The 24152-nt window shown below is 44.7% G+C and overlaps 1 protein-coding gene across 2 annotated transcripts in view; it reads left to right on the forward strand.

Moving 5' to 3' along the window:
* OPRL1 (opioid related nociceptin receptor 1) overlaps positions 1–23785 on the forward strand; it is a 31606-nt gene extending 7821 nt beyond the window's left edge. For both annotated transcript variants that reach the window (XM_065414425.1, XM_065414426.1), the window contains exons 2-3: positions 20172–20527; positions 23262–23785. In XM_065414425.1, the coding sequence (XP_065270497.1) occupies positions 20172–20527; positions 23262–23785 (880 nt within the window). The remainder of the gene's footprint in view (positions 1–20171; positions 20528–23261) is intronic.
* Positions 23786–24152: the final 367 nt, after the last annotated feature.

The raw sequence follows: 24152 nt of genomic DNA on the forward strand, positions 1-24152 counted from the left end.
GGGGGTCGGGCACCCACCGGCGCCATTAGAAGTCGGCGCCTATGATCCAAGGAGCCATTCTTAAAGATGCACAGTAGACTTCTGTAAATCACGTGGTACCTGAGAAATAATATATACCAGGGGGTTAGCCACAACCCCCCTGCCACTCCACATCTCCCATAAAAGGAACCCAGATCCATTGTACCACAAGCCAGAGAATACTCCTTGCCCATTTTTCAGTTGTTAGTGGAACACAGAGGCTTTAATGCTCACGTTTCAGCAATGTTAAGGCTACAGGGAGGTTTGCTGTTTATCGCTTTAGGGGAGGCGAGGATGAATTTCCTGAGATACAGAAGGAAGTTTCTAAAACTTCTTGGTGTTTCCAAAATCACCTGGAGCCATTTAAAAAAAATCCCAAAGCTTCCTCTAGGCTTTACTATCCGTCGCATGGCCCAGCCTACATCTCTATTATATTTAGAGTGACTGAAAAGCTGAAGTGATTAATTTGTTGGTCCTGTAATCATGTGACTGTCAAATTCACTTCTACCGCTGAGCAGTACTAATTGGAGAAGACTGAAAAGGGCTCTCCATAGGAGTTCTATGTCCCTGACAGCAAAGGGCTATCAGTTTAAGTTGGCTGCCTCTTGCTGCTTCAAATTACTGACCATTGTTTGAGTTTCCTGCAAATTCAGATAGTTTCTCCCGCTCCAACCTCTCCATCTACTTGGTACCTTTAAGGTGTTCCTTATGCATGTGTTTCCCCTACAGTTTTCAATGAATTTGAAGCAGGTAGTTGGGCAGCAGCAGAGGGAAAGGGTTATTTGAGAAGGGAAAAGCTGGCATATTAAACTCTCCTGAATTCTTCTATTTCCCAGTAGTTTGATTAAAGGGGAAAAAACCAAACCCTGTTCCCAATGATGCCTCCAAAGCAAGAAGATTCAGAAACAACATCCAGCCTCTGCGATCGCTTGTTACTCCCAGACACCCAGTTGTGTGTGCAACCCACTGGTGAGTGCATGTTATGAATCCCCCTGTGTGCCAGGCCAGAGGCTATGAGTTGTAACCGTTTTAGCTCTGGAGGTCCCCAGGTCAGTCCCCCATGTTTTGGCCAAGAGGGTGACCATCACATGTGCATATTTAGTCATGGGGCTTTAGGCACAAGTACCTGTGCCATTTTTTACTCCCACAACTCCAGCAATATTCAGACTTGTAGCCCGGAACGTCGATCTCCTTCCACGGCTCTTTTCTTTCCATGCGGCTCCTGTTTCATACACACCCTCCGAGTAAAGACATTTGACTGAACGCCTTGAATTCTTCCACCAGTTTGCTCATACTTGTTCTTCTCCAGCCCTCAAGTCTGCTAATTGGTCTCTAGTGCTCTTTCTTCTATGGTGAATTGGATTCCTTTGCAGCCAGTCAACTCAATAACGTGTTCATGGGCTTTCAATTCTACTTACTTATTAACGTTGCCTCAAGAGCAGATTTTAAAAAGTATTTAGGCCCCTAAAAATATATGTAGGCATTGACTTTTATCTACAGCTTTAGATACCTCAACACCTTTAAAAATCTGGCCCTCAGTCCCCAGGGCACGGATCAGGATCAGAGGCCCGTTGTGAGAAATTATAACATTTCAATTACGTGACGTCTTACGAGAAGGCTCCCTAATGGGAACAGTTTAACAAGCTGTACTTCTTAGCGATGAAACAGAGCTGGAGTATAAAGTAACACAAATCCAGTGGACATGAATGAACCCTTTGAGACCTTGTGTCTCTCTCTGTCCTTTGCTTTTCTTTTCCCTTTGCAAGAGGCAATTGGTGCAGATTGGATAGAAATGAAATTAATATTGAGTGGTCTGTACTGTGTGGAGTAATCAAAAGTTATTATACCATAAAGAATGCAGAAGGACAAGAAATACAAATGATACAAATGGATGGAAAATGAAGTCTTTTGGTTATTACTGTGGAACAATGGCAAAGGAAACTTGATTTTTCCAAGATCAAGGCTGAAATATGCATGCTTGCAACTCACAGCTTGCATGTGCACATACCTATATGACTAACGTTCCCCTCTAGTGGCTGGCCCATGGAGAGTATAATAGCCCACTACTGCTACCAGCTGATGGATTTACTCTTTAGCTCAAGAGGTAGAGGCCTGTGCTTTTGGAGCTGAAGGGTTCTGTGGTATTGCATGTTTGGTGGGTTGTCACACAGGCAAATCCTGGCCATACGCTGGCTTTGGGATGTGCATGAGCACAAGTCAGTTGCACACAAGTGCATGCACGCTGTTAAAAAACTGTGCCTAATGTACACCAGCAGCTGCTTTCAATGTCAATAATACTACAGGTTGAGTAAGAGTCTTAAAAGCACTGTAGGACTAGCAATCTCACCTCAAAACCCAAATATGGTTAAAAATCCAGATTAAAAACATTGACATGACAAACTTTGGCGAGGTTTCTAAATCCTGTTTAATTGGGACTAAGTCCACAGCACTTTTCAGGTCAAGTGGCAAAGAAGTTCCAGAGGCCAGAGGTGTCAAGTTCAAAATGGAAGTGGAATTCCGGCAAATGTATCAGGAGGAGACTAGATTGCTAAAGGAAAATTTTCAAACATCCATACTCCTTAAACCAAAGCAGCGTCGCTCATAATCTGCCACATGGCTGGTTATGAATCTGCCTATGCTTCTGAAAGTGCCTGATTGCCAGGCCTGTAGATTAAAGTGCTGTGCTCATCCACAGAACAGGCATGGCACAGGTAAGAGCAATGAAATTTTCCTGTGCACTGGCCTATTAACATATTTCAGTCCTGTCCCCAAGAGATGGACAGAGGGAAGAGTCAACTGCCAGGTCGTCATGGCACATTCAGTCCTTTACCTCTCTTCTGAAGCTAATAGTAAAGAAGACACTTGTGCAGGCGTGGTGCTTGTTTGCATTCTTTTATGGAGAGTCTGTTGGCTCATTAACCCTCGTTAGCAGATTGCAAGCAGCTAGGTAATTAATTGGGCCTTTTTTGACTATAAAGTTGGCAGTTTCTGTTGGGACATCTGTCTGCTTAGTCCAGGATGGTTAATCCCCTGTGTGGGATCCATACACCCATTGGGAACAGAGTGCTGTTGAACTGCCATGCAGGCCTGAATAGGATAGAAATCTGGGGGACAGGATAGTCATGCGATAGTAGTAGCCAGGATAAGACAAAGGAGATTGGAGTGATTGTAATACCTACAGAGGAACTTCTCTCCTTACTGTTCTGGCCAGGTATTTGCATGAGTCATTCCCCAAAGACTGCAATTTCTTGCTGAACATGTATATCCAGAGAGTCAGTGCTGGTAAATCAACTATTCCCATGCTCTTCACACGAAGGCAACTGCAAGAAAAGTGTCAAGAACAAGGAAAACCTCTCTACATGGCTTTCATGGATCTTAGTATGGCTTTTGACCTGGTCAGCAGAAAGGACCTTTTCCAATTATTAGATAGAATTGATTGCCCTCAGTCTGATTTAGTTCTTCCATGAAAGCATGAAGGCTATAGTCTGGTATGATGGTGACAGCTTAAAAATCCACAGTGGTGTCAAACAGGGATGTGTTTTGGTACATTCTTTTCTCTGCTGCTCCATCATGCTTTTTCATTTTGCACTGAGGTTGTACATCTCCAGACAAGAGCAGATGGAAAACTCTTTAACACTGCACATCTCAGAGCACAAAGCAAAGTCAAATACCTGCTGCTAAGAGAACTTCTTTTCATTGCTGGTGCAGTGCTCGTGACATACAGTGAAGAGGACCTCCAGCAACTTTGCAGTAGCTCCGCGCTAGCTTGTGATGAGTTTGGACCAACCAACACTCTAAAGAAGACAATGATGATGGCACAAGGTGTGTTGATGGTGCTAGAAGTTGTGCACAAGTAATGCTATGTGGGATCAATTGTATTGGATGATTTATCTCTAGATGATAAGCTTAATTCTTGCATCGGAAAGGCAGCCACCGCATTCAGTCAACTGACCAAACACATGGGAGAGAACAGGAAACTAACATTGAACATGAAGATATTGGTCTACCATATGTGTGTTCTGAGCATGCCGCGGTATAGTGGTGAAGCCTGGACTGCCTACGGCAGGTACAAAGGAAGGCTAAACACCTTCCACACCCACTGTCTTTACCATATTCTAAATATCAAGTAAGAAACCAAAGTTCCTGACACTAAAATACTTGAGAAAGAAAAATTGCCATGTCCAATCACTCATAGACTCATAGACTTTAAGGTCAGAAGGGACCATTATGATCATCTAGTCTGACCTCCCGCATGATGCAGGCCACAAAAGATGACCCACCCACTCCTGGAATAATTCTCTCCCTTGACTCAGCTGTTGAAGTCCCCAAATCATGATTTAAAGACTTCAAGGTGCAGAGAATCCTCCAGCAAGCGACCCCTGCCCCATGCTGCGGAGGAAGGCGAAAAACCTCCAGGGCCTCTGCCAATCTACCCTCGAGGAAAATTCCTTCCCGACCCCAAATATGGCGATCAGCTGAACCCTGAGCATGCGGGCAAGATTCTCCAGCCATGCGGGCAAGATTCTCCAGCCACTGTTCTCAAAGACTTCTCCATTGGCTTGACCATTTGCAATGGATAGATGATGGGTACATTCTAAAGGATCCCCTGTATTGTGGATGCTCCGAGGCCTAGGCTTAGGTTCAAGGACATTTGCCAGAAGGACTTGTTGAAAATTTTCAGCATCGATGTGGCAAGCTGGACAGATGTAGCTAGCAACAGGCTACACTGGAGCTGCACCAGAGTGGCTGAGAGAGAGGGAAGCAAAGCGAGTGAAGAGGAAAGAGCAGTAGGCTTCAAGCACTATTAGTGCATCAGCTTCATCCGCTAGCCCTGTGCCTTGTGCCTACATTATCTGTTGCTCGGGAATTGGACATTTTACCCATGTATGTTTTACTGCAGCGTGACATTTAGTACCTGAACAGCTTTGGCACTTAAACCATTGTCTTCTGCGACAGACAGCTGCCATATAGTAACAGCAGGGATAAAACCAGTTAGTGCTAGTGACGTGGGACAACGACAATGCTGATGGCATGTGATAGGGTTTCCAAGATCTGATCTAAAATATACGGGCCAGTCCCTCGGCTGGTTTAAATGGGAGTACTGACTTCAACGAGGCTATGCTGACTTACGCCAATGGAGCTGATAGATGTGAAAGAGCAGTGGCCTTTTTTGCCTGTTTCATATCCCTTGTCATTGCAGCCACTGCAGTCCTTACAGAACCCGACTGTCTGCCGAGGGAGGGGAAGAGGAAGCGTGTCATTGCAGCTAGAGGTCTAATGGGGGAAGGAATGCGTACAAGCTGCGTGCAGATGGATGGCACCGGCTGTGTCTCAGTTAGATGGGATTATGAATAACCTAATCAAGAGAATCAGGATCCAGAGCCAAACGGTAATGCTAATGGCTCCCCAGGGCGAGAGGTTTCAGTCTGTCCCTCCCCCCCTCCCCCCGACATTTGTATTCAGTTTGTGACTGTGATGTCAGTGAACAATCTGTTCAGGAGTCTCATTTTTGCAGCCTGGCTGTTAGTTCAGTGATGGGGCTTTATGGATCCGATCGCTAAGCCCACAGGCCCTGAGTCTGGTAAATGTGGGGAAATGTAGCTATGCCGTCAGATGGGAAGCTTTGCAACATGCTGGGGGGATGGGCTAAAAAGCACGATAGGAAACATTCTGCATCTCTGTGAAAGTACAGGTGCAGGAAGGGACATTTCCACCTTCTCTCACTGCTCTACCCAGCGCACACGCTTTGGTCTAACATTGTTCAGGGCTTGCTTGGTGGAGGGGGGCTGAAGCAGAGCTGTAGGTTAATGCACCTGGCTTTTACTTTTGAGCGCTTAGATTTAAATAGTGGCGAGAACAATACATGAGCCTGAGCTTAATTTCCTCCTCAGTGGGAAATTAAAGCTTAGGTACGAGTGTTATATTGGGTGAGCAGTACAAGAAGAGAGAAAAAATAAAGGCAAAAATAGGCTGAAAAGGGACAGGGAACACGGCGAAAAATAACGAGAAAGAGAGCAAGCAAGGAGCTGAGACAAGAGAAAAGCTAAGGGCAAAAGGCAGAGTTGATACACTGGATCCTGGCCTGCCCTCAAATCAGGTTGAGCTCATGAGGGCTCTTACTCATAGCACAGCTTCCCTCTCATTAGTGATTGAATGACCTTGCTAAAAACAAAATTGCAGGAAGACAAGGTTGGCAAACTCAGATCCAGCTCCTGATTGAATCTTCTTTCGGGTCCTTATTCCAATCTCCTCATGGCAGCACCGGAGCACCTTCCAGCAGTGCATTAACTGACGCATCCAGCATCTGCCAGGTATGATTCTTTCTTTGTTCCGCTCTCTCCCCAGGGATAAATTGCTGTGTTGTGTAGCAGATGCATGCGGTGCTGTGTGTTGTCGAAGAAAAGGTTGAAGAAGTGCGCTTGGAATAAAGGGTGGTGGGTGTTGTGCTGGGTAATAGCCTCAGAGGACTTCATACTTGTGAAACTAGACTGGCTCTTTATTAAGAGAATGATTTACTGAGGTGCTAGCATTCCAGCCATGTGCACACAGACTGACTTCCTAGTGCCGCCTCCAAACCCTTCCTTCCTTCAACCTGAGTTCCTCCATTCAGGTCCCATGCAGGTTGCTATAGTGGGGTTTGTGGTGGTTCTTCGAGCCAGGAGACAACAAAGTCTGGCTCAGGAGGGGTGTGGGTTTGAGCTAATTTTGCACTCCACCAATCTGGGAGCCAATGGGGCAAAGTTGGTCCCTCTGTACCTCTTAGGGAATTGACCCAAGGGGCCATTCCAATTCCAGCAGCTGGAGATTGCAAGACTGTAAGGATGACCTGGCCATGCCCTCTATGCAGGCAACTAGGAGAGTGGTGTTGGAGTTGCTATGGTAGCTATATACTACCAGAGAATGCCCTTGCATAAGAAGAATTCTCAAGTGGCTGAATGTGCTGGGTTTAATTAACATTTCCCCTGCCCCCTCCCCTCCCCTCTCCTCCCCTCCCCCAAAATCCAAAAAAACAAAAACACCTCACAGCAATTTGTGGACTTTGAGAGTTTGTAGACTAGGAAGTTCAACCATCCCCTGATTATCACATCCATTTTAAAGATGGGGTCCAGGGAGGGGTAAATGACTGGCTCAAAACTACCCAGCAAATCAGTAGCAGAGCTGGGAATTCCCAGTACTCACTCTGGCCAATGGATACACTGCTCCCTTCAGTACATTTCCTGTTCAATCTCATGCAAAAGCAGCAGCTCTGGCTGATTGCTCATTCCCCTGCTGTGTTCATATGCTTATTTGCATGGGACTGGGTTAATAAGGGAAACTGTCTCCAGCTCTTAAATCTTACATTTAATTTCTGCCTTTGTTGGGACTGATTTAAGGATCTGTTGGTCTGAGTTCCTGGCAAAAAATAATCCACAGAAGATTAATTGATTTTGTTTGCGCTGAATATTCTGGAAGTGTTTGCGAACATTGGTCGGCTGGGGTGATGTTTGCTTCCTTGGAGGCTGTCAGGAAGCAGAGAGAGTGAGCTAGCCACGTTTCCACTGAGTGGGAATTAATTCATTCTATTTTTTGATCATCTTGTAAGAGCACAGCCAATGCAATCTCCTCTTTCAGAAACCACTTGGCTTCCCCAACTTATCTTTAAGTGCTGGGCCAGATGATCATTCATTCTCCTCATCCCATCTCCTCTGTGCGTTGTTGCAGAGGGGTGAAAGTATGGGAAACCTGTTAAAGGGACCCCAAAATTCGATTGGCGGCAGAGAACCCACATGGTATCATCCCCTTCTGACTGCACCTCCGTGTGTGGGGGTCGCTGCAGGATTACTGAGACATGGCTGGGCAGGACAAGGGCACAGCTGCGGAAAAGCAGCTCTACGTAGACTCCCCTCTGGAAAACGCCCATAGGAATGGATGCTGATTGTTCCCCTCTCTGCTCTGTGCTGGCATAATCCCTCAGAAGGACTGGGGCAAGAGCCAGCGGCAGATGGAACAGCTTTGGCAACACAAGTGCAGAAGGAAACATTCTGGGCAAGGTGGAAAGGGAACCAGAGAGTAGAAAGGAGGGGTTGGCTGTCTGTCTATATAGAAGCACCAGTCCTCCAGGGATACTTTGCTACTCACAGGATGTCTCAGTGGGTCTTGGGACAGGGGTGGAGTTGGGGGGCTATGTCCTTTGCTCAGTCCATGGGGACACAAACCCCACCTCTGCTAGATTTTTGACCCAGTCTAGCTAGTAGTATGGAGAGGTGCATTATTGTTCTGTGCACTCAGAAAAACATGGCTCCCCTCCCCCACCCCCGTCAGTGATGTAGTGGTTTTTCTTTGTTGTAACATACAGGTGTTATGAATCTGAACAATATTCTTTCAAGTGGTAACATTTGCAAAACAGGCCAAGGATTTGGGGGAGGGAGGGATTAAGCTATTGACAAATTGCCTCAAATAGAAACTCCCCTGAAAAGATCACATGGATGAGCTTTCATGGTTTATCACTCAGCAAGACTATTTCCTAATACTGTACATCCTTCAGATGTCAAAACCGCTGTCCCGAACACAACAGCTTTCCTCCCCGTGAGAATGCTTAAGGTGTCAAGGGATAGTGAATCATGGTCTGTTCATGTAAGAAGTCTACTTCAGCCTTTTCCAGGCCTTGGGTCAGCCAATGGATGGGTGACCAAGGGGCATTGTTACAGTCTAGTGGAACAGACAGAAGACCTACTCTAGGACAGTGACTCTGCTCTATGGAGTGGCACAGGGATGGATAAAATCATGGCCAAATTGTACAAGAGAACACTGATTTTTTGCAACGTGCTTTGTAACGCACAACAAATCTGTCTTAGGTGATTTCAAAGTAGAAATTACCTTCTAGAGGCTTTTGACTGTTAAATACCAAGGTTAAGGTTAATCTTAAGCTAAGTATTTGTTTGCCACATCAGTTTGTGGAAGCTTTGTCTAACAGGTCAGCTGGAGTGCCATTTTTTTGGGCATCAAGGGTTTGATGGCTGCTTAACAATTTTTCCTTTGAGTAGAGAGGGGCCTGAACTAAAACCCTGGATCTGAACAAGGTTGACCTTTGGATCTATCTGTCTGAAAGTTATTGGACTTTCCAGGGCCCGATAAAAACAATCCAGGCAGCTAGACTCACCTTTTTTGCTGAGACTGCCATCAAGAATTGAAATAAATTCCTGTATCCCAGGTTGAGATTGCTAATTTACTTCATGTGGACAACACAACTGCTCAACAGATGATAGTGATTTTCTGTTAATGCTGAACTAGCCCTGCTCTGAACCATTGATCTTCATAGCCATTTTCCAATTTAACCCGGTTCCCAAAGGTGATTAGTTTAAAAATTCATTCCAACTTAAAAAAAAAATTACACCTACACATAGGCCCCCCTATTGGATGCCATTCTTAGATTCTTCTTTAAATAGACTTGCACTGAAACAGATCAAGCTCCAAATTGCACAGGGTCATCCAGCCTCCTAGGTATGTTGGGGTAACAGCTTGGTTTGTTTCCCTGTCAAGAGAGAAAAGAAACCAATCTCTTTCCCCAACAGATTTGAGTAATATTGATCTATCTGAAGTGAGCTGGAGTCTTGAGAATCCACCTTCTCGCTTGGTGTTTCTGTTTCTGGACCAAGAGGGGTTTTGTGATTACCAAACATGGTCCAATGCGTCTTCTCCCTGGCAGATTCCTTTGATAATCACAGTCAAGCATTAAAGCTGATAGCTTTTTGCTTTTTAAAGCCAAAGATCTTTTTTTCATATTCAATTGCATTTCTGTTGGAGGAACAGTCACATAAACGTAATTTTCAAGCGTCTGCTGTCTATGAAGCTCTGACATCTAATATATACTCAGCTAAGGGCCCTCTCAAAAAAAAAATAGACTTGGTTTTTTGGAGTGTGCAAATGCTGGCTGACTGCATTGTTGAGACCAATATAATACAGCCACATTCCTTAAGGAGGCAGTCCCTACAGTCACACAGCCTTGGAGGCTCACTGAATTTCTGTAGACAAGAAACCATAGAGACAGCTATAGACTGGCGAGAGCCCCAGGACAGGAGGAGGATGCAGGAACATTTAAGGAACAGGAAATTTCCCTGGGCAATAGAGCGATCACCAATTAAAATGAGCTCAGTAGGTTAATACAGCAACTTTCCCTCTCTGGCCACCTGGTTGTAAAACATATTCAGATCACAAGGGAAAATGAATGTAGTGGTGTCAGTTCCATCTCTTGTAGCCAGATACCTGGAAATATCTCCCCAGGACTGGAATACCAGTGGGTTGTTGCAGGTCAAGATTAAGAAGCATTAGCAGAGCTTTTTGGGGTAAAATTCTTCTGCAGGCTGCATCGTCAGCTCCTTGATTTCCATCAGCATTCAACTGTAACTAATAAAGCTGAGTGAAATCTGGAATTTCTGTCCCGCAGGAAATTCTGACCTTTTTCGCATAGAAAATATCCCATAGAAAATATTGATTTTGTAGAAACTGCATTTTTCATGGGAAAATCATTCTGATGGGAAAATCTAGTAACTAACCAGCTAGTTCCCTACTTAATAATGATAATTATTGTTATCTGTACTGTACCAGGACCCTATTAGGTCCTAGGTGAAATACAAAACCACTTCTTCCCCTTTTCCCAGCTAGCTGGGGTCAGGTCACTGGAACAGTCTTGCCAGTCCAGTGCTCACTCCATAGCTACTCTGTCCTTCTATAAACAGTCTATCCATTGTTTTCTTGGCCAAACTCTTGTTCTCAGCCTGCGAACGCTAGTCTCAAAAGGTGCCCTAACAGGGCTCCCTTAATCTAAACTTCGTACATGCCCATGCCATCTCAGCTTCTTCTCTTGCCGCTTCTCTCTCATACCCCTGACCCTGGTCTCGCTCCTGACAACATCATTCCACAAGCATTCAGCAATGTCACTCCTCTCCTCTTCTCACTGCCCTCAAACATCTCCTTTCACTGGCTTCAAGTCTTCACAAGTGCCTTTCTTTGGTTCCCCATGTCTCTGATCAGTACAGAAGAGCTGATCTTACCATGGTTTTGTATAGTGGTCCCTTAGACTGTATGGGCATCTCTTTATCACAAATCACTCCACTTATCTTGCACCAGACTTCCCCCATGCTCAACAGACTTGCTTGCAGTTTTGCTGCTTTCTCCATTTGCTGCTAACCAGTCCCCATGGTATTTAAAAGCAGAAACCTAATTTAGATGCTGGCCCTCAATGTTGACATTTATCTGCCTTGGTTCTGCACAAGTCACCCACAGGACTTCAGTCTTTTCTTTACTAATTTTGAGGCCATAGTTTTAGTTTGCTGCCTATAGGGCCTCCAAGAGAACAGGAAAGCAAGCAGACAGAAAGGCAAGAAACTTAGCTTTAGATGAGATATATAATGAGCTGGAACAACTGAGCTCAACTAGATGCTATACAAATATAGAACAAAAAGACAGTTCCTTCCTGAAAGGGCTTACACTCTGAGTATGGTATGCACCACATGCATGGTGCTTTGTATATGCCATGTGCTCCTCCCTTCCCCTCTGTACACATGTGCACACATGTTCACACACTCTTTCTGGTTAGATTTTAAAAGTAGATCGTTCAATCGGCATCTCTATTGCTGCCAGTTGAGTCCAACTCCGACTGAAGACTGAAAATCTCAATAGGCATTACAGACAGGCACTCGAAAGGAAAATGTGTTTCAGAAATGTATCTTACATATATCACAGGGGTATCTCAGGGTGAGTGGTACTATTCTTTGCTCCCCCAATGAGGCTTTTTTATTATATCACTCTAGAATTACCACCCATTCCAGGACTTCCTTTCATTGCCAAAGTCTATTGAATAACAGATCTAAAAACCTGAGTCTGTTTTCATGTGTGACACCATAATAGCCACGTCCTCTTCCCTGGTCTGCGTATGTCCCCAGAGCAGGTGTCCATTTTGGGGGTGGGGAAATAGCCCTGATCCTTCCCCTCCCAAGTGTTAATGTCCCTAGGAATATACAACCATATCCTCCCTTCCATTTGTTGGCATATAGGAATATCTCCTGCTCCCTTCCCCTGCCAAGTGATGTGGTAGGGGGATGTCCCACTCTCAACATGCATTAGCCCCCTCATGTAGTGTGGCTGCCACAGAGCACCCCCTGCTGGCTACGTGTGGCACTGCAGGCGTTACCTGCCTCAGTTTCCTCCTCCCCACGGTTTTCTATCTCTCCCCGGGTTCACGTAGCTGATGCCTCCAGCTGGATTCCCCTTTTGGGGCACTCAAAGTCCCAAAATAAACACTACATTTGACAAGAGTCCCAAATTCACATGAACAAAAGTTCTTTTGCCCCTTCTGGGCTCAGCTCACAGTTCTTCTCACTCTCATCAGAATGCGTCTCCCGGGCTTTTCCCACTGGGTGTCCAAGTACAACCAAAACCACCACGGTCTTCCACCTCTCCAGGCTTCTCCTCCGCTCCCTGTCCCCTTGAAGAACACCGGCCACAGGACTACCTCCCTGGAGCCTGGCTCCTGGAGATAGCTCCACTCCAGTGGCTTGGCTGCCCTCCACAGCTAGCCTCAAACTGCTGGGCTTCTCCCTTTTTAAAGTCCTATACCCAGCACAGGTGTGGCAGGGCTGGGCGAATTAAACAGGGTCGGCCAGCCCCAGGCCTCTTGGCCTTTAAATGGGCATACCACTTTATTACACCCTCTATTCCCCACCCCAGCAAACACACACAGTCCCTTTTAAAAGTCGGTATATATCTTCCCACATGGGATTCAGGACTGGAGGGAGTACGCTTCGGAGTCAGGGCTCCAAATGCAATTGACGCTGAGGTAGCTGGAAGCTTTTCCCTTCTGTAGGATATTGAAAATCTTTCCGGTTTGTCAAAGAGCTTCCAAACAGCCACTTAGCAGAGTGCACTCTATGTATCAAACTCATGTGTAACAAAGAGCTTTCTCCCTTTGTGCAAACACAGGGAGGCAAGCTAGGCATTTGTAACTGAAAACAAGAATAGAGAGCCTGTTGGAAATTCAGATTCACATTGATCCAGTTGTAGCAAAAGAGACAAGTGTAAATCACTTTAGCCTCTTCTGATTACTTGAAGCCTCTTGAGCGCAGGGGAACACAGATTCACTCTCATCTCTGGCACCCTTGTCATGATATTATTACTTTGCCATCTGACATTCCTTTCCTGTTTGAAGCTAGAGATTGGTCTGGCGTGCTAATCAGTATCAACAAAATGGGAAAAGGAGCATGCGCTGGTTAATAACACACATTGTTCCGTCTGTTACCAACAGGCAATGATGCAGCAAACACCCGTTAGTGTGGCAGATGGCCGGACAGGACAGATTGGTAGGATTAAAACCTTACATTAGGATTGTCACTGTGCAAAGGAGAAGTTGGTTTTGTGGTTAGGGTGCTGCACTCAGGAGTTCTGCGTTCAGGAGGGTGTGGGGGATAGGATATTTCAGGCGAGGAATTTCTGGTCAAGCTAGGGATGTATTAATGCCATTGTACATGGCACTGGGAAGACCTCATCTGGAATTCTGGTCACCCATGTTCAGGAAAGATAAATGTAACTGGGACAAGGTACAGAGAAGGGCTGCTAGGATGTTCAGGGGCCTGAAGAATCTATCTTACAAGAGGAGACTAAAAAGAGCCAATTAGAATGAATGCCAAAGCACCCAGTCCCAACTCTCAATATCGCGCCTGTGAGGGCAGTGGTGCATGCCTGACAGGACGGGGCTGTTGGGTGTGCACCTGATGGACGAAAACACATGTCACTAAAGCAATAAACATCAGTTTCACATTTTCAAGATGGGAGCGGGCTATGAACAAAGAGGAGAGCCAAACTTACTTTAAAAATTATCAAAACCCCATTACCTTGGCCCTGACCTTATGTAAAGTGAAGGCAAAGCCTCATGCCGAGGATTGCCCTAATGGTGCCTGGGCATCCCATAGATTCCTTCTACAAAAGTTCCAAGGCTCTTTTAAATGTATCTGGAGGCCAAAGCTACCCCTGAGAGCCTAGGGGATCATGAGAGTGCAGAGTTGACTTGAAGGTACTTTTGCCTTCCCTTTGTGCTCAGCTGTGCTGGGTAACACGCTGGTCCGTTTGAGGATCTGGCTCACTGTGTCTAAGAACAACCAATGTACAGGACCTTGAGAAATAGGCCAGTTCTCTAGATGGCTATCATTTTTCCTAAATGACATGAGTGGTGCTGGGCGGTGGTAGGCTGAGGAGATTTTATTTCACAAGAAGAGCTGCTGGGGTGTTTGCCCATTGTTAAAGGGGAGGGAATGGCCCTTTAAGTGCAAAGAAATCATTTGTCCGATTTGTTTTGAGATATTTGTTTGTGAATAAAATAGTATGTTGGGAAGAAGCAGCCTGCGTTCATCTGCAACAGGAGACTTTCTACCCTGTTGTGTTGCTCTGCTCTGTGGATCGTGAAACAAGGCGTTTGTAATCTCCAGGAGATGTTTGTTCCATGGCATGATACTGGCCTCTCTTCCTTTTAAAGTAAAGCAGTTTATGAACCCTTAACATGTAAATATAACCCCAGCTGAGAATTGGTAAGGGGGGCAGGCGGTACATGCATATAGATCCAACCTGCAATCTTTAGTTTAGGATCAGTTACTCCAAAAATTGAGGTTTTGTTCATCCCAAAATTTGAATTTAACACCTGTAATCTTTAGATCAACTAAATTCTTATGTTAATAATTTCACTATTGACCAAGGGCCTGATCTGAAGGCTATTGAGATCAATGGGAAGATTGCCACTGAATTCTACATGCTTTGAATCAAGCCCCTAATATACAAGAATCCCTGCAGAAGTTATCCAGAACAATGCCTGTTAAAATGAGTGGAACCAAAGGAAGATGTATTTCAAAACTGCCGCCCCCACCCATTTCAAGTGTCACTCCTCATGCCTAGGAGACAGCATTGACCATTCAGCCTGGCTGAATGTTGTCAGATCATTCTCGGAAACGCAACCTAGGGACAGCACTACTGAGAATGCCATTCAACCGAATCTAAGTCTGCAGAAAGGATGGCTGCAGGGGAATGCCGCCCTGCCTTTGTGATAAATGATTAGAGCCTGCCTTTTATTTACCAGTGAGCTAATGAAGTGGCGCTAGAAATAATAATAGGCTTTGTTTAGCTATTTCAACTCAGCTAGTGGCCAAGCTGCTGACTTCTGAGCCATTTGCTGCCTTGCAGATAGCTGCTCGGGTAAAATTCAGAGCAGCGTTATCCTACCTGGGCGATATGCGATACGCTCCTGGCTTAAGCCTTCCTGAGGCTATGTCTACACTTGCAGAGTTTTTGCGTTGTCAGTTTCAACGGTGATAGTGAACCCGTCAATGGTTTGTGTTCTCACTTACTTCCACAGGCGTCAGAGAGTGAAAAGGGGCAGCTGTGAGATATATGGCACCCCATGAGATGGCTCTCTCAATATTTCCAGCCTACTTCTGCAAACTCAGGAGGTTTTGAATAGTTCGGATGAGATCTGAATAAGGGATTCTTACCCAAATCAAACCCCACAAATGAACTGAAGTTCCCCTGTGACCAAATCTTATCATCAACCCCTTCCTAACACTGGGAAAGATTAATTCCACCTGTCTGTGAGGGGGAGACTGACTCATTTGGCTGATAGTATTAGTGTGGGTTTCCCCCTCTGTCACTGGTGGGCATAAGCTAGAAAAGCTGATGAGGTTCCATCTAAAAGTGCTTCTATTATGGGAGAATGCTAATTCCAGACTCATCTCACTGGCGTTAAAAACAATTTAATATTTTGTCTGAATTATTATGATTATTGTTGCTTTTAGAATATTCAGTCAAAAATGAAAAAGTCAGAACCTTTGGGGGCGTTTCAACTTTTCTTAGCTGTCAGATAGTAAAATTGGTCCCATAGGAATCAGCTGAAAGAATTTTGAAGCAGAAATAAATACGAAAACTCTGTTGTCATTTTGCTTTTTCTGATGCTTGAGAATCTATAAACAACATTCCTCTCCATGGAAATCTGTTTGTTACTACAAATTACGGGAACATGTTCCCACCTATAGTTATCTCATTACACCCCACAATTGCATTTTTTTTAAATAAAAAGAATTCATATAACCTCTTTGCAGTGTTCCAGAACCGCTTTAATAATTTAGATGCATACACAGGTTCCTATTAAATAAACCACTAAATAATTGGGAGTTGATTAGGGAGCAGTGGAGCTTGAAGAGAAAATGATGTCATATTTGAGGTTGGTATTGGGCTGTACCTCCCCCAGCATTTTCCAGTTAATTTTTACAACCAGAAAAAAAAGCCATGCAAATTATTTCTTCACGCCCCTTGCTATTGTTTAAAACATTTAAATTCTGTCTATAGTGGACTGCAACAATGGTGAAAGACATATAGTTGTGGCTTTTTTATGTAACCTTCACTGGAGTGGATGTACATGTCCATGAATTTGTTGATCTCATCACCGTCCGCAGAAGAACTCAAAATTCTACTTTTTAATGCAAAATCAGTCTGACCAAGAAGCTTGTTGGCTCCTGATTTTGGAGTAACATGCACCTCCAAGTTAAATATCCCATGAAGAAATCCATCAGTGAGAAATCATAAGACAGTCCGAGGGAGGCATGGTCATATGCTAACTGCATGCATGCAGATATAGACAGGAGATCTAGATAAAGTAGGACATTTAGCTGTGTAGGCAAAGGCCATCAATATTCAGAGCCTTCAAGGCTATGATCAATTAGAGAGCTTGAAACACAGACCTCAGGGTCTGCAGAGCCAGCCAAACCCCTTATTTTCCAATGTTTTCTGGTATTTCCTGAGCCTTCTGGATGATGAAGGTTGTGCAGTATTGTACACATACTTTACATACATTGAAGTATGTTGGGGGATGAATGGCTGAATACAATGAAGAATGAATGAAAATACCATGCAAAGTATTTGGCTTCTAGCTTCAAATTCTGTTCTACATACATTCTTTTATCACCCTCATCAACATAGCGTCTGATAGCTTCCCAGTAGTGTATAAATGACATGACTAACATCTGTCACGCGTGGTTCATTTTCTCCCCAGGGGGAGAATCATGAGAGCAGTGTAGTGTTATGGTAGGTTATTTGGGTTTTTTTCTTTGTATGTCCATGCTGCTCCATGTCTACATGAGAGAAGGCAAGTCACAGAAGTATGCCTTGCCTTGTGAGTGGCATTGTGAGGTTTATGACGGTCCTTGATTCCTGTGGGAGTTTGTTCCATAGTCTCAGACAAGCCTTCAAGAAAGCTCTGTTTCCTGCACAGATGAGCTTCACCTTTGTGGAAGAAAGTTCCATTGTGCTCTAGAACTCAAGGTGTCAACCACCATCCTCATCTTGGAGCTTTAGGCCCAAATCAGCCCAGGTCAATAGTAACTAAAAATGGTTACCACCTGATCGAGGACTGATTGCCTTTGTGAAATGGATGGGTGGTCTCAGAGCCATGGCCAGCAGTCCGCATTGTAGTTAACATTAATTGATACCTCTCTGCGCAATCAAGGCTTTAATGGCTGTCTTCCCAGCCCTGAAGCTGACATTCTACAGGAAAGTGCGTTCACTGCCCCCGTAGCTAATTATGGAGGCGCCAGTTGCAGCCCCATAGTTAAGATTAAGTTTTGTGCAATGCAGAGGGAGTCAACCTGTAGTTATATATGAAAAACACAGCTTATCCTCCCCAAAATTACAGCACTTACTCTTTAATAGATCTTCAGATATACAGCTGTTATTCCAGCACCTGTCACCCGCACTAACATGAATAGAGCTGGGTGCAATGTTTCAGTTTTCAAAACCATTTCAAGACATTTTTACGTTTTTTTCAATCAGCTTTAGAAAACAATGATTAAAAGTGCCACCTACACTTAGCTTTCAAGGGAGCAAAATGAGAGAGGTCACTAGCAGGTGTTGGTTCATGGTTCCCAAGCCCCTTCATATTTCTGCATCACCTGCAGATGATTTCCAGGCTTAAGGAAATGTTACTGGTCCAATGGGAACTTGTGGTTCACAACTGAGCCGATTAAGATCTTGGTTCACTCAGTGGCTACTGCTGCTTGTGCTTGCAATCAGTGAAAAGTCTAAACACTCTTGAGCCTTACCACTGTTACCACCATTTACTTTCAGCTGCTTTGCACTGCCTCTAGTTTGAAGAACTGCTAAACTTTTCATACACACAATCGGTGTGAGAGTCAGATCTAAACATGCTCCAAAACAAAAAGAACAAATAAATTTCTATTAGGGCTGCTACCTGTCCCAGTTTTCCCAGGATTGTCCCCTTTTTTAGGTAGCTGTCCTGGGAAATCCTGTAAGTCTTTCCGGAACCTTAAAAGCACAAGCACCAGAACTGGGAAGGCCAGGGGGCCATTCCCCCCACTTTTAAACAAAAGAAACATAAGCGCAGAATTCATGTCCCCCGCAGATTTTTTCCCCCCAGCAGATTAACAAATTCTGCTGGGGAGGTGCTGCAAGTACATCTTTTGCCCACCAGGGGCTGCTGTGGCAGCTGGCTCACTAACAGAGCAGCCAGTTGAGGAGAGAGAGGGGTCACTTTGGCCTTGCCCTTCCCCCCAATTCTAGAAAGGCTCCGGCGCTTTAAAGTCCTGTCTTTTGTCAGTTATGAGACCTCTGGCTCCCCCAGTCCCTAGTGGTTATAGCAGATAGTCATCTGTATGCTTGGTGATTTCTGATTTCCACAACATTTTTAAAAAAATACAGTGCTGTAAATACTAAGCACAAAAAAATGCTAACAAGAATGAGCAGCGCTGATTTCCAAAATTCTCCACATATTCATGTTCTTCCCTTTCTAGAAGAGGTTGCCAAGGTTTTTATTTTATTTTTAATCTCTCCGTCAAGATTTAAATGCCAACAGATGAAAGAGGTTTATTTCCAGAACGTCATCTGCTTTAAAAAGTCCTCTATAGTCATAAATATGATTAGATGCTGATTAGTAGAAAATGCAAACATCAAGCCAACATCTGACAATTTGATGTTTGTGTTTGGTAACAAACTGTCCACAGACCACACATAGGCCAAGTTGGGTACTTGTAGGTTATTAGTCCACAAGTAAGCAGTATTTTGAGCTATTATCATTCATATTTGCTTTGCATTGAATGGAGTGTTTGGAGATCTCTAATGAAACCTGCAATGAGCCTAAAACTGCTAAAGGAATTAAAAGCCCCTGTACAGAAGATGCCGCTTAATGGGCAACCTTCTGTCTTAAGAGGTTGCCCTCAAAGTATACACAAACATGTTAAGCACAGTTTACTGCACCTTCATTAGAAAGGCTTCTCTGTTAAACAACTGATTTTTTCCAAGTCCTTAGCTAGTTGTGATTCACTGTTATTTCAGCCATGAGTGCATTTTTACAGAGAAATTATACATTTGAAAATAGAGATTTAAAATGGAGATGTCGAACCGAAAATGTGGGGTGCCCAGGTGAAAACATTTTTAGACCTGATCTTGCTGTCCATTAAGTTAATGGGGATTTGGGCATTGCCTTCAATGGAACAGGATCAATCCCCCCAAAAGCACATTTCTCTTCACTCCTTTTAATAATAATACCTTAGACTCGGAAAATGGATTTTAAAAAATATTATTTGCTTTTGACCGTTTATGCCGTTTACATTTTGCACTACAATTAGTCTGGGGAGACAATGAAAATAGATGGGTCAGTTTTACCTTCAGGTTCTCTTGCACTACAACATTGACATCTGTGGCTTGCAAACATGGTAGGGGCTTAAGTCCTCTCCTTCAGATCTGGTGTTGCATTGGAATTTAAAAATCTAGAAATGTGTTAATCAACACAGTGCTTGGGAGAAGCCAGTGGACTTTGGGAGGAAGAGAAGAGTCTCCTGCTGGGTTATTTGGGCTGGGCATTTGGAAGGAGATTTTAGGTATAAGTGTTGATCCTGGAATGGATCTGGATGGGCAGTCCCATTGACGCCAGCGGGAATCCACACAGGCACAGGGCTCTGCCTATGTGGATTCGATTGCAGGATCCGGATCACAATTTGTAAATGCTCTTGTGTTCCTTCTGGAAGAAAGGTGCCACATAAGTGTAACTCATTGCCGATGCTAGTCCTATCACAAGCAGTGGGGCTGGAAATCAAGTGGAAATTTGTATATCGATCTCTCCTTTGTTTTAGATTCACCAAGATGAAGACGGCCACCAACATTTACATCTTCAATCTCGCCCTGGCCGATACCCTGTGTCTGATAACCTTACCCTTCCAGGGTACGGACACGTTCCTAGGGTTCTGGCCCTTTGGAAACATCCTCTGCAAGATCGCCATCTCCATTGACTACTACAACATGTTCACCAGCACTTTCACCCTGACCATGATGAGCGTGGATCGTTACATCGCCATCTGTCACCCCATCAAGGCGCTGGATATCCGTACCCCCCACAAGGCCAAAGTGGTCAACATCTGCATCTGGGCCCTGGCTTCAGTCTTCGGTATCCCAGCTATGGTGATGGGGTCAGCAGAGAATGAAAATAATGGTCAGTAAAAATGAACTAACGGGATATTCTCCAAACTAGACTCTGCATCCATGTGATAGGTGCACAGGGTTCCAATATCACTAGCTCATTAAGTCTGTCTGCTACTGTAACACCCCTTCCCTCATGGGCTATAAGCATGTTTTAAACCACAATCTTCATCTCCACAATATAAAAAATGTTACTTGAGATAAAGTAGTAGTTCCATAAGTTGGTAGCTGTAATAGGCTTTTATCCTCTGGTGACAAAAGCAATGTTGCACGTGGTTGGGGAAAATAATCCTTTCCTACCCAGTGGCACTCAGTTTACAATCTGAAGCATGAGACTTGATTTCCGTAATGTCTGTTAATCAGTTCATATGCATCTGTTATCCATCCTCCTGCATGCAAGAGTCCCTCTTACAATCTTACAGTGAGTCCTTTAAAAAAGAGTGTTAATTGTGATCCTATAGTATGTACGGATACACCATGGTGGAATTAATTCTCTGGCAGCTCAGCTGTTGGATCCTGACCAATCAAAAAATGTAATGACAATCTCAAAGCAATCGCTGCTGGACGAGAGTCAGAAATGTAGTGCCTGTATCTCTGTCTTCCTAGCCCATTTCCTTAGAATCTTTCCTTTTTTGGAAATTCTGAAAATCCTCTTGGTTTCCCCCATCTTAACCCCTCTTTCGCTGCAAGGCTTTCTATCACAGCCACTGCTTTTTTGGTTGAAGGGGGCTGGATGCAAGATCCCTTCAGAGCCAATCGACATTGATAGTCAGTATTCACAGAAGCTATTATAATACCGACAGACCTCAGTCATTGGTGGGCGGGATTGAACCTGGGACCTCTGGAGCTTAGTGCATGAGCCTCTACAGCAGTGGTCCCCAACGTGGTGCCCGCGGGCGCCATGGCGCCTGCCGGGTCATCTATGTGCACCCGCGCACTGGCCGGCGGGCAAGCATTCGCTGAAATGCTGCCGAGAAGCAGCGTCATCAAGAGGCGTCACCGCCGAAATGCCGCTGATTTTCGGCAGCATTTCAGCGGCGACGCCTCTTGACGTTGCCGCTTCTCGGCGGCATTTCGGCGAAGGCTTGTCCGCCGGCCACGGTCCTCGGTGGCTCATCGTCCGGCGCCCGCCAGATGTAAAAGGTTGGGGACCACTGCTCTACAGTATGAGCTAAAAGCCAATTGGCTGTTAGCTAAGGCTGTAGACCAGACTCATTTTAGCTCGCTCTCTAAGTGGTCTTGGGGCCACTAGATGGGACAGACCACCACATCCAGAAGGTGTGTGGGTAACACTATCACCCTTTAAAATCTCTGCAACCAGCAGTTGCCATGTCCACAGTGTTGAAGCCATAACAATTCCTGAGCCAGGGAAATTAATCCTTATCTTGGCACCCAGAGTATTTTTTCTAAGCAAACAAATAATTAATTAAAAAAATAAAATAAAAGCCCTTGCCGATTCTTGTTTCACGTGACTGAGAATGATGAAAAGAACATTATCTTCCGCCTGTTCTCTCCACTTGCACACAAGCCTCAAGGGACCAATAAGCTTTCCTGACTGCTTGCCCAGCTTGAAATGAGACGGGGTAATCTTGGGCTTCCAGGGTTTTAACTTTCGCTTTAATGCCATCCTTAGCATGCAACTCAAACGATCAGCACAATTTTTGGAATTGAGAAGAAGGAAGAGACTGTATCTGTGACGCCATAAAGCACAGTGAATCATATTTCATGACCTTCTGGTGAATTAAACCTGACACATTTCATGACCTTGAATGGTCTCTTTAGAATATGTGTTCATTACTTATGCTAAACTATCGGTTCAATCTTTTATTTAGCTGTGAGGCTCTCAGTACCTTTCCCAGACCCGAAAAAGAGCTCTGTGTAGCTCAAAAGCTTGTCCCTCACACCAGCACACGTTGGTCCAATAAAACATATTACCTCCCCCAAGTTGTCTCTCTACATTTCATCAACAGACTTTCTAAAATTCTTCCTAAGCACTTGTCCTAATGTGTGGCTACATGGGAAGCTGAACACGAAGGCAAGATGCCTCGAGCTGTTAGCTGTCCTTATGCTTTCACTAATTTGGTGAAAGGGTCTCTTCCTTAACATGACATCGCTCTTTTTTTAAAGCTCCTGTGGGACAGGAGCAGTTGCATCACCTACGTGTGCATTTATGCTCAGTGTGACGCGGAAAGTTTTAGCCCAAAGGGTGTCATCCTTTAGACATGACTTTGTTAATGAATTCCACTCGGAGTGCCTTTACATTCTCTGGGGATACGGATATTTCCAGTTTAAAGACACTTACAGGGAGACCAAAGGGTGCTGGAAGAGAGAAGGAATGAAAACTTCCTGTTTGACCTTGGGCAAGTCGCTTATCGATCTCTCTGTGTCTAGTCGCCCAGAGAAAGCACCGTACTTTAATGGGTAGGTCACTCGACTGGGATTCCAGAGACCTGGGTTTTATTCCAGTTCTGAAACTGATCTGCTGTGTCTCCTAGGGCAAATCACTTCACCGTGCGTCTGTTTTCCCTCCCACCTTTTGTCTGCTTAAATTGTAAACTCTTAGGGGCAGGGCTGATTCCTGCTCTGTGTTTGTACAGAGCCTAGCGCAACGAGGCCCTGAGCTCTGTTGAGCATTAATAAAATAAATGAAATTAGCAACAAGAGTGACTGCAAGAGAATTGTCGGATTTACAGATGGTACCAATGTTGTTCTCAATACAAGTTGTTGTCTTTTTCGTTTCTTTGCAGAGATTGATTGTCTAATTAAGCTCCCTAAACCTGTGGATTACTGGGATCCAGTATTCGGGATTTGTGTCTTTCTCTTCTCCTTCATGATCCCTGTGTTGATCATCACCATTTGCTACAGTCTTATGATCCGGCGTCTTAAGAATGTCCGTGTCCTCTCAGGCTCCAAGGAGAAGGATCGGAATCTGCGGCGCATCACTCGAATGGTCCTGGTGGTGGTTGCTGTCTTCATTATTTGTTGGACCCCCATTCAGATTTTCGTGCTGGTCCAGTGCCTGGGTGCAAAGGCCGAAAGCGAGCTCGAGTTAGCCATCTCATGCTTCTGTACTGCACTGGGATATGCCAACAGCAGCTTGAATCCTGTCCTCTATGCCTTCTTGGATGAGAACTTCAAGACCTGCTTCAGAAAGTTCTGCTTCCCCACCGCCTTCAGAACAGAGCTCCAGATGTCCAACAGGATGTGCAGCATCGCAAAAGATGTCGTTTATGCCTGCAAGAACTCAGAGGGGACTAACAATCCAGCATGACTAGGCATGGAAATTCCCATGGTGGCCGTCAGCCAGCAGAGCCCAACGACCCCCACTTCAGAGCTCACTCAGATAACAGCTCTTTAACAGGAGCTTTCTGACCCAGAATTGGAGACTGGAAACCTAGGCAGCAGTCGGGGGGCAAGGCAAATAAAAGAACTGCAAGAGCATGCAGAAAAGTGAGCCATTTTGACACCTTTCTTATTACACTGCTCTCCCTATTAAGTACTATATTTTAACTCAGCCACCATTAAGTCCTATGAGCCACCAAGGTCATGCACTTTGCTTACAGTTATAAAGAATTCAGGAATTAGAGTCAAACTCAGACTTTGCTCCTGAGGTTTATTTTGCCATTGCTTCTGGAAAG

This window comes from Emys orbicularis, chromosome 12, assembly GCF_028017835.1.
Source record: "Emys orbicularis isolate rEmyOrb1 chromosome 12, rEmyOrb1.hap1, whole genome shotgun sequence".
Lineage (NCBI taxonomy): Eukaryota > Metazoa > Chordata > Testudines > Emydidae > Emys > Emys orbicularis.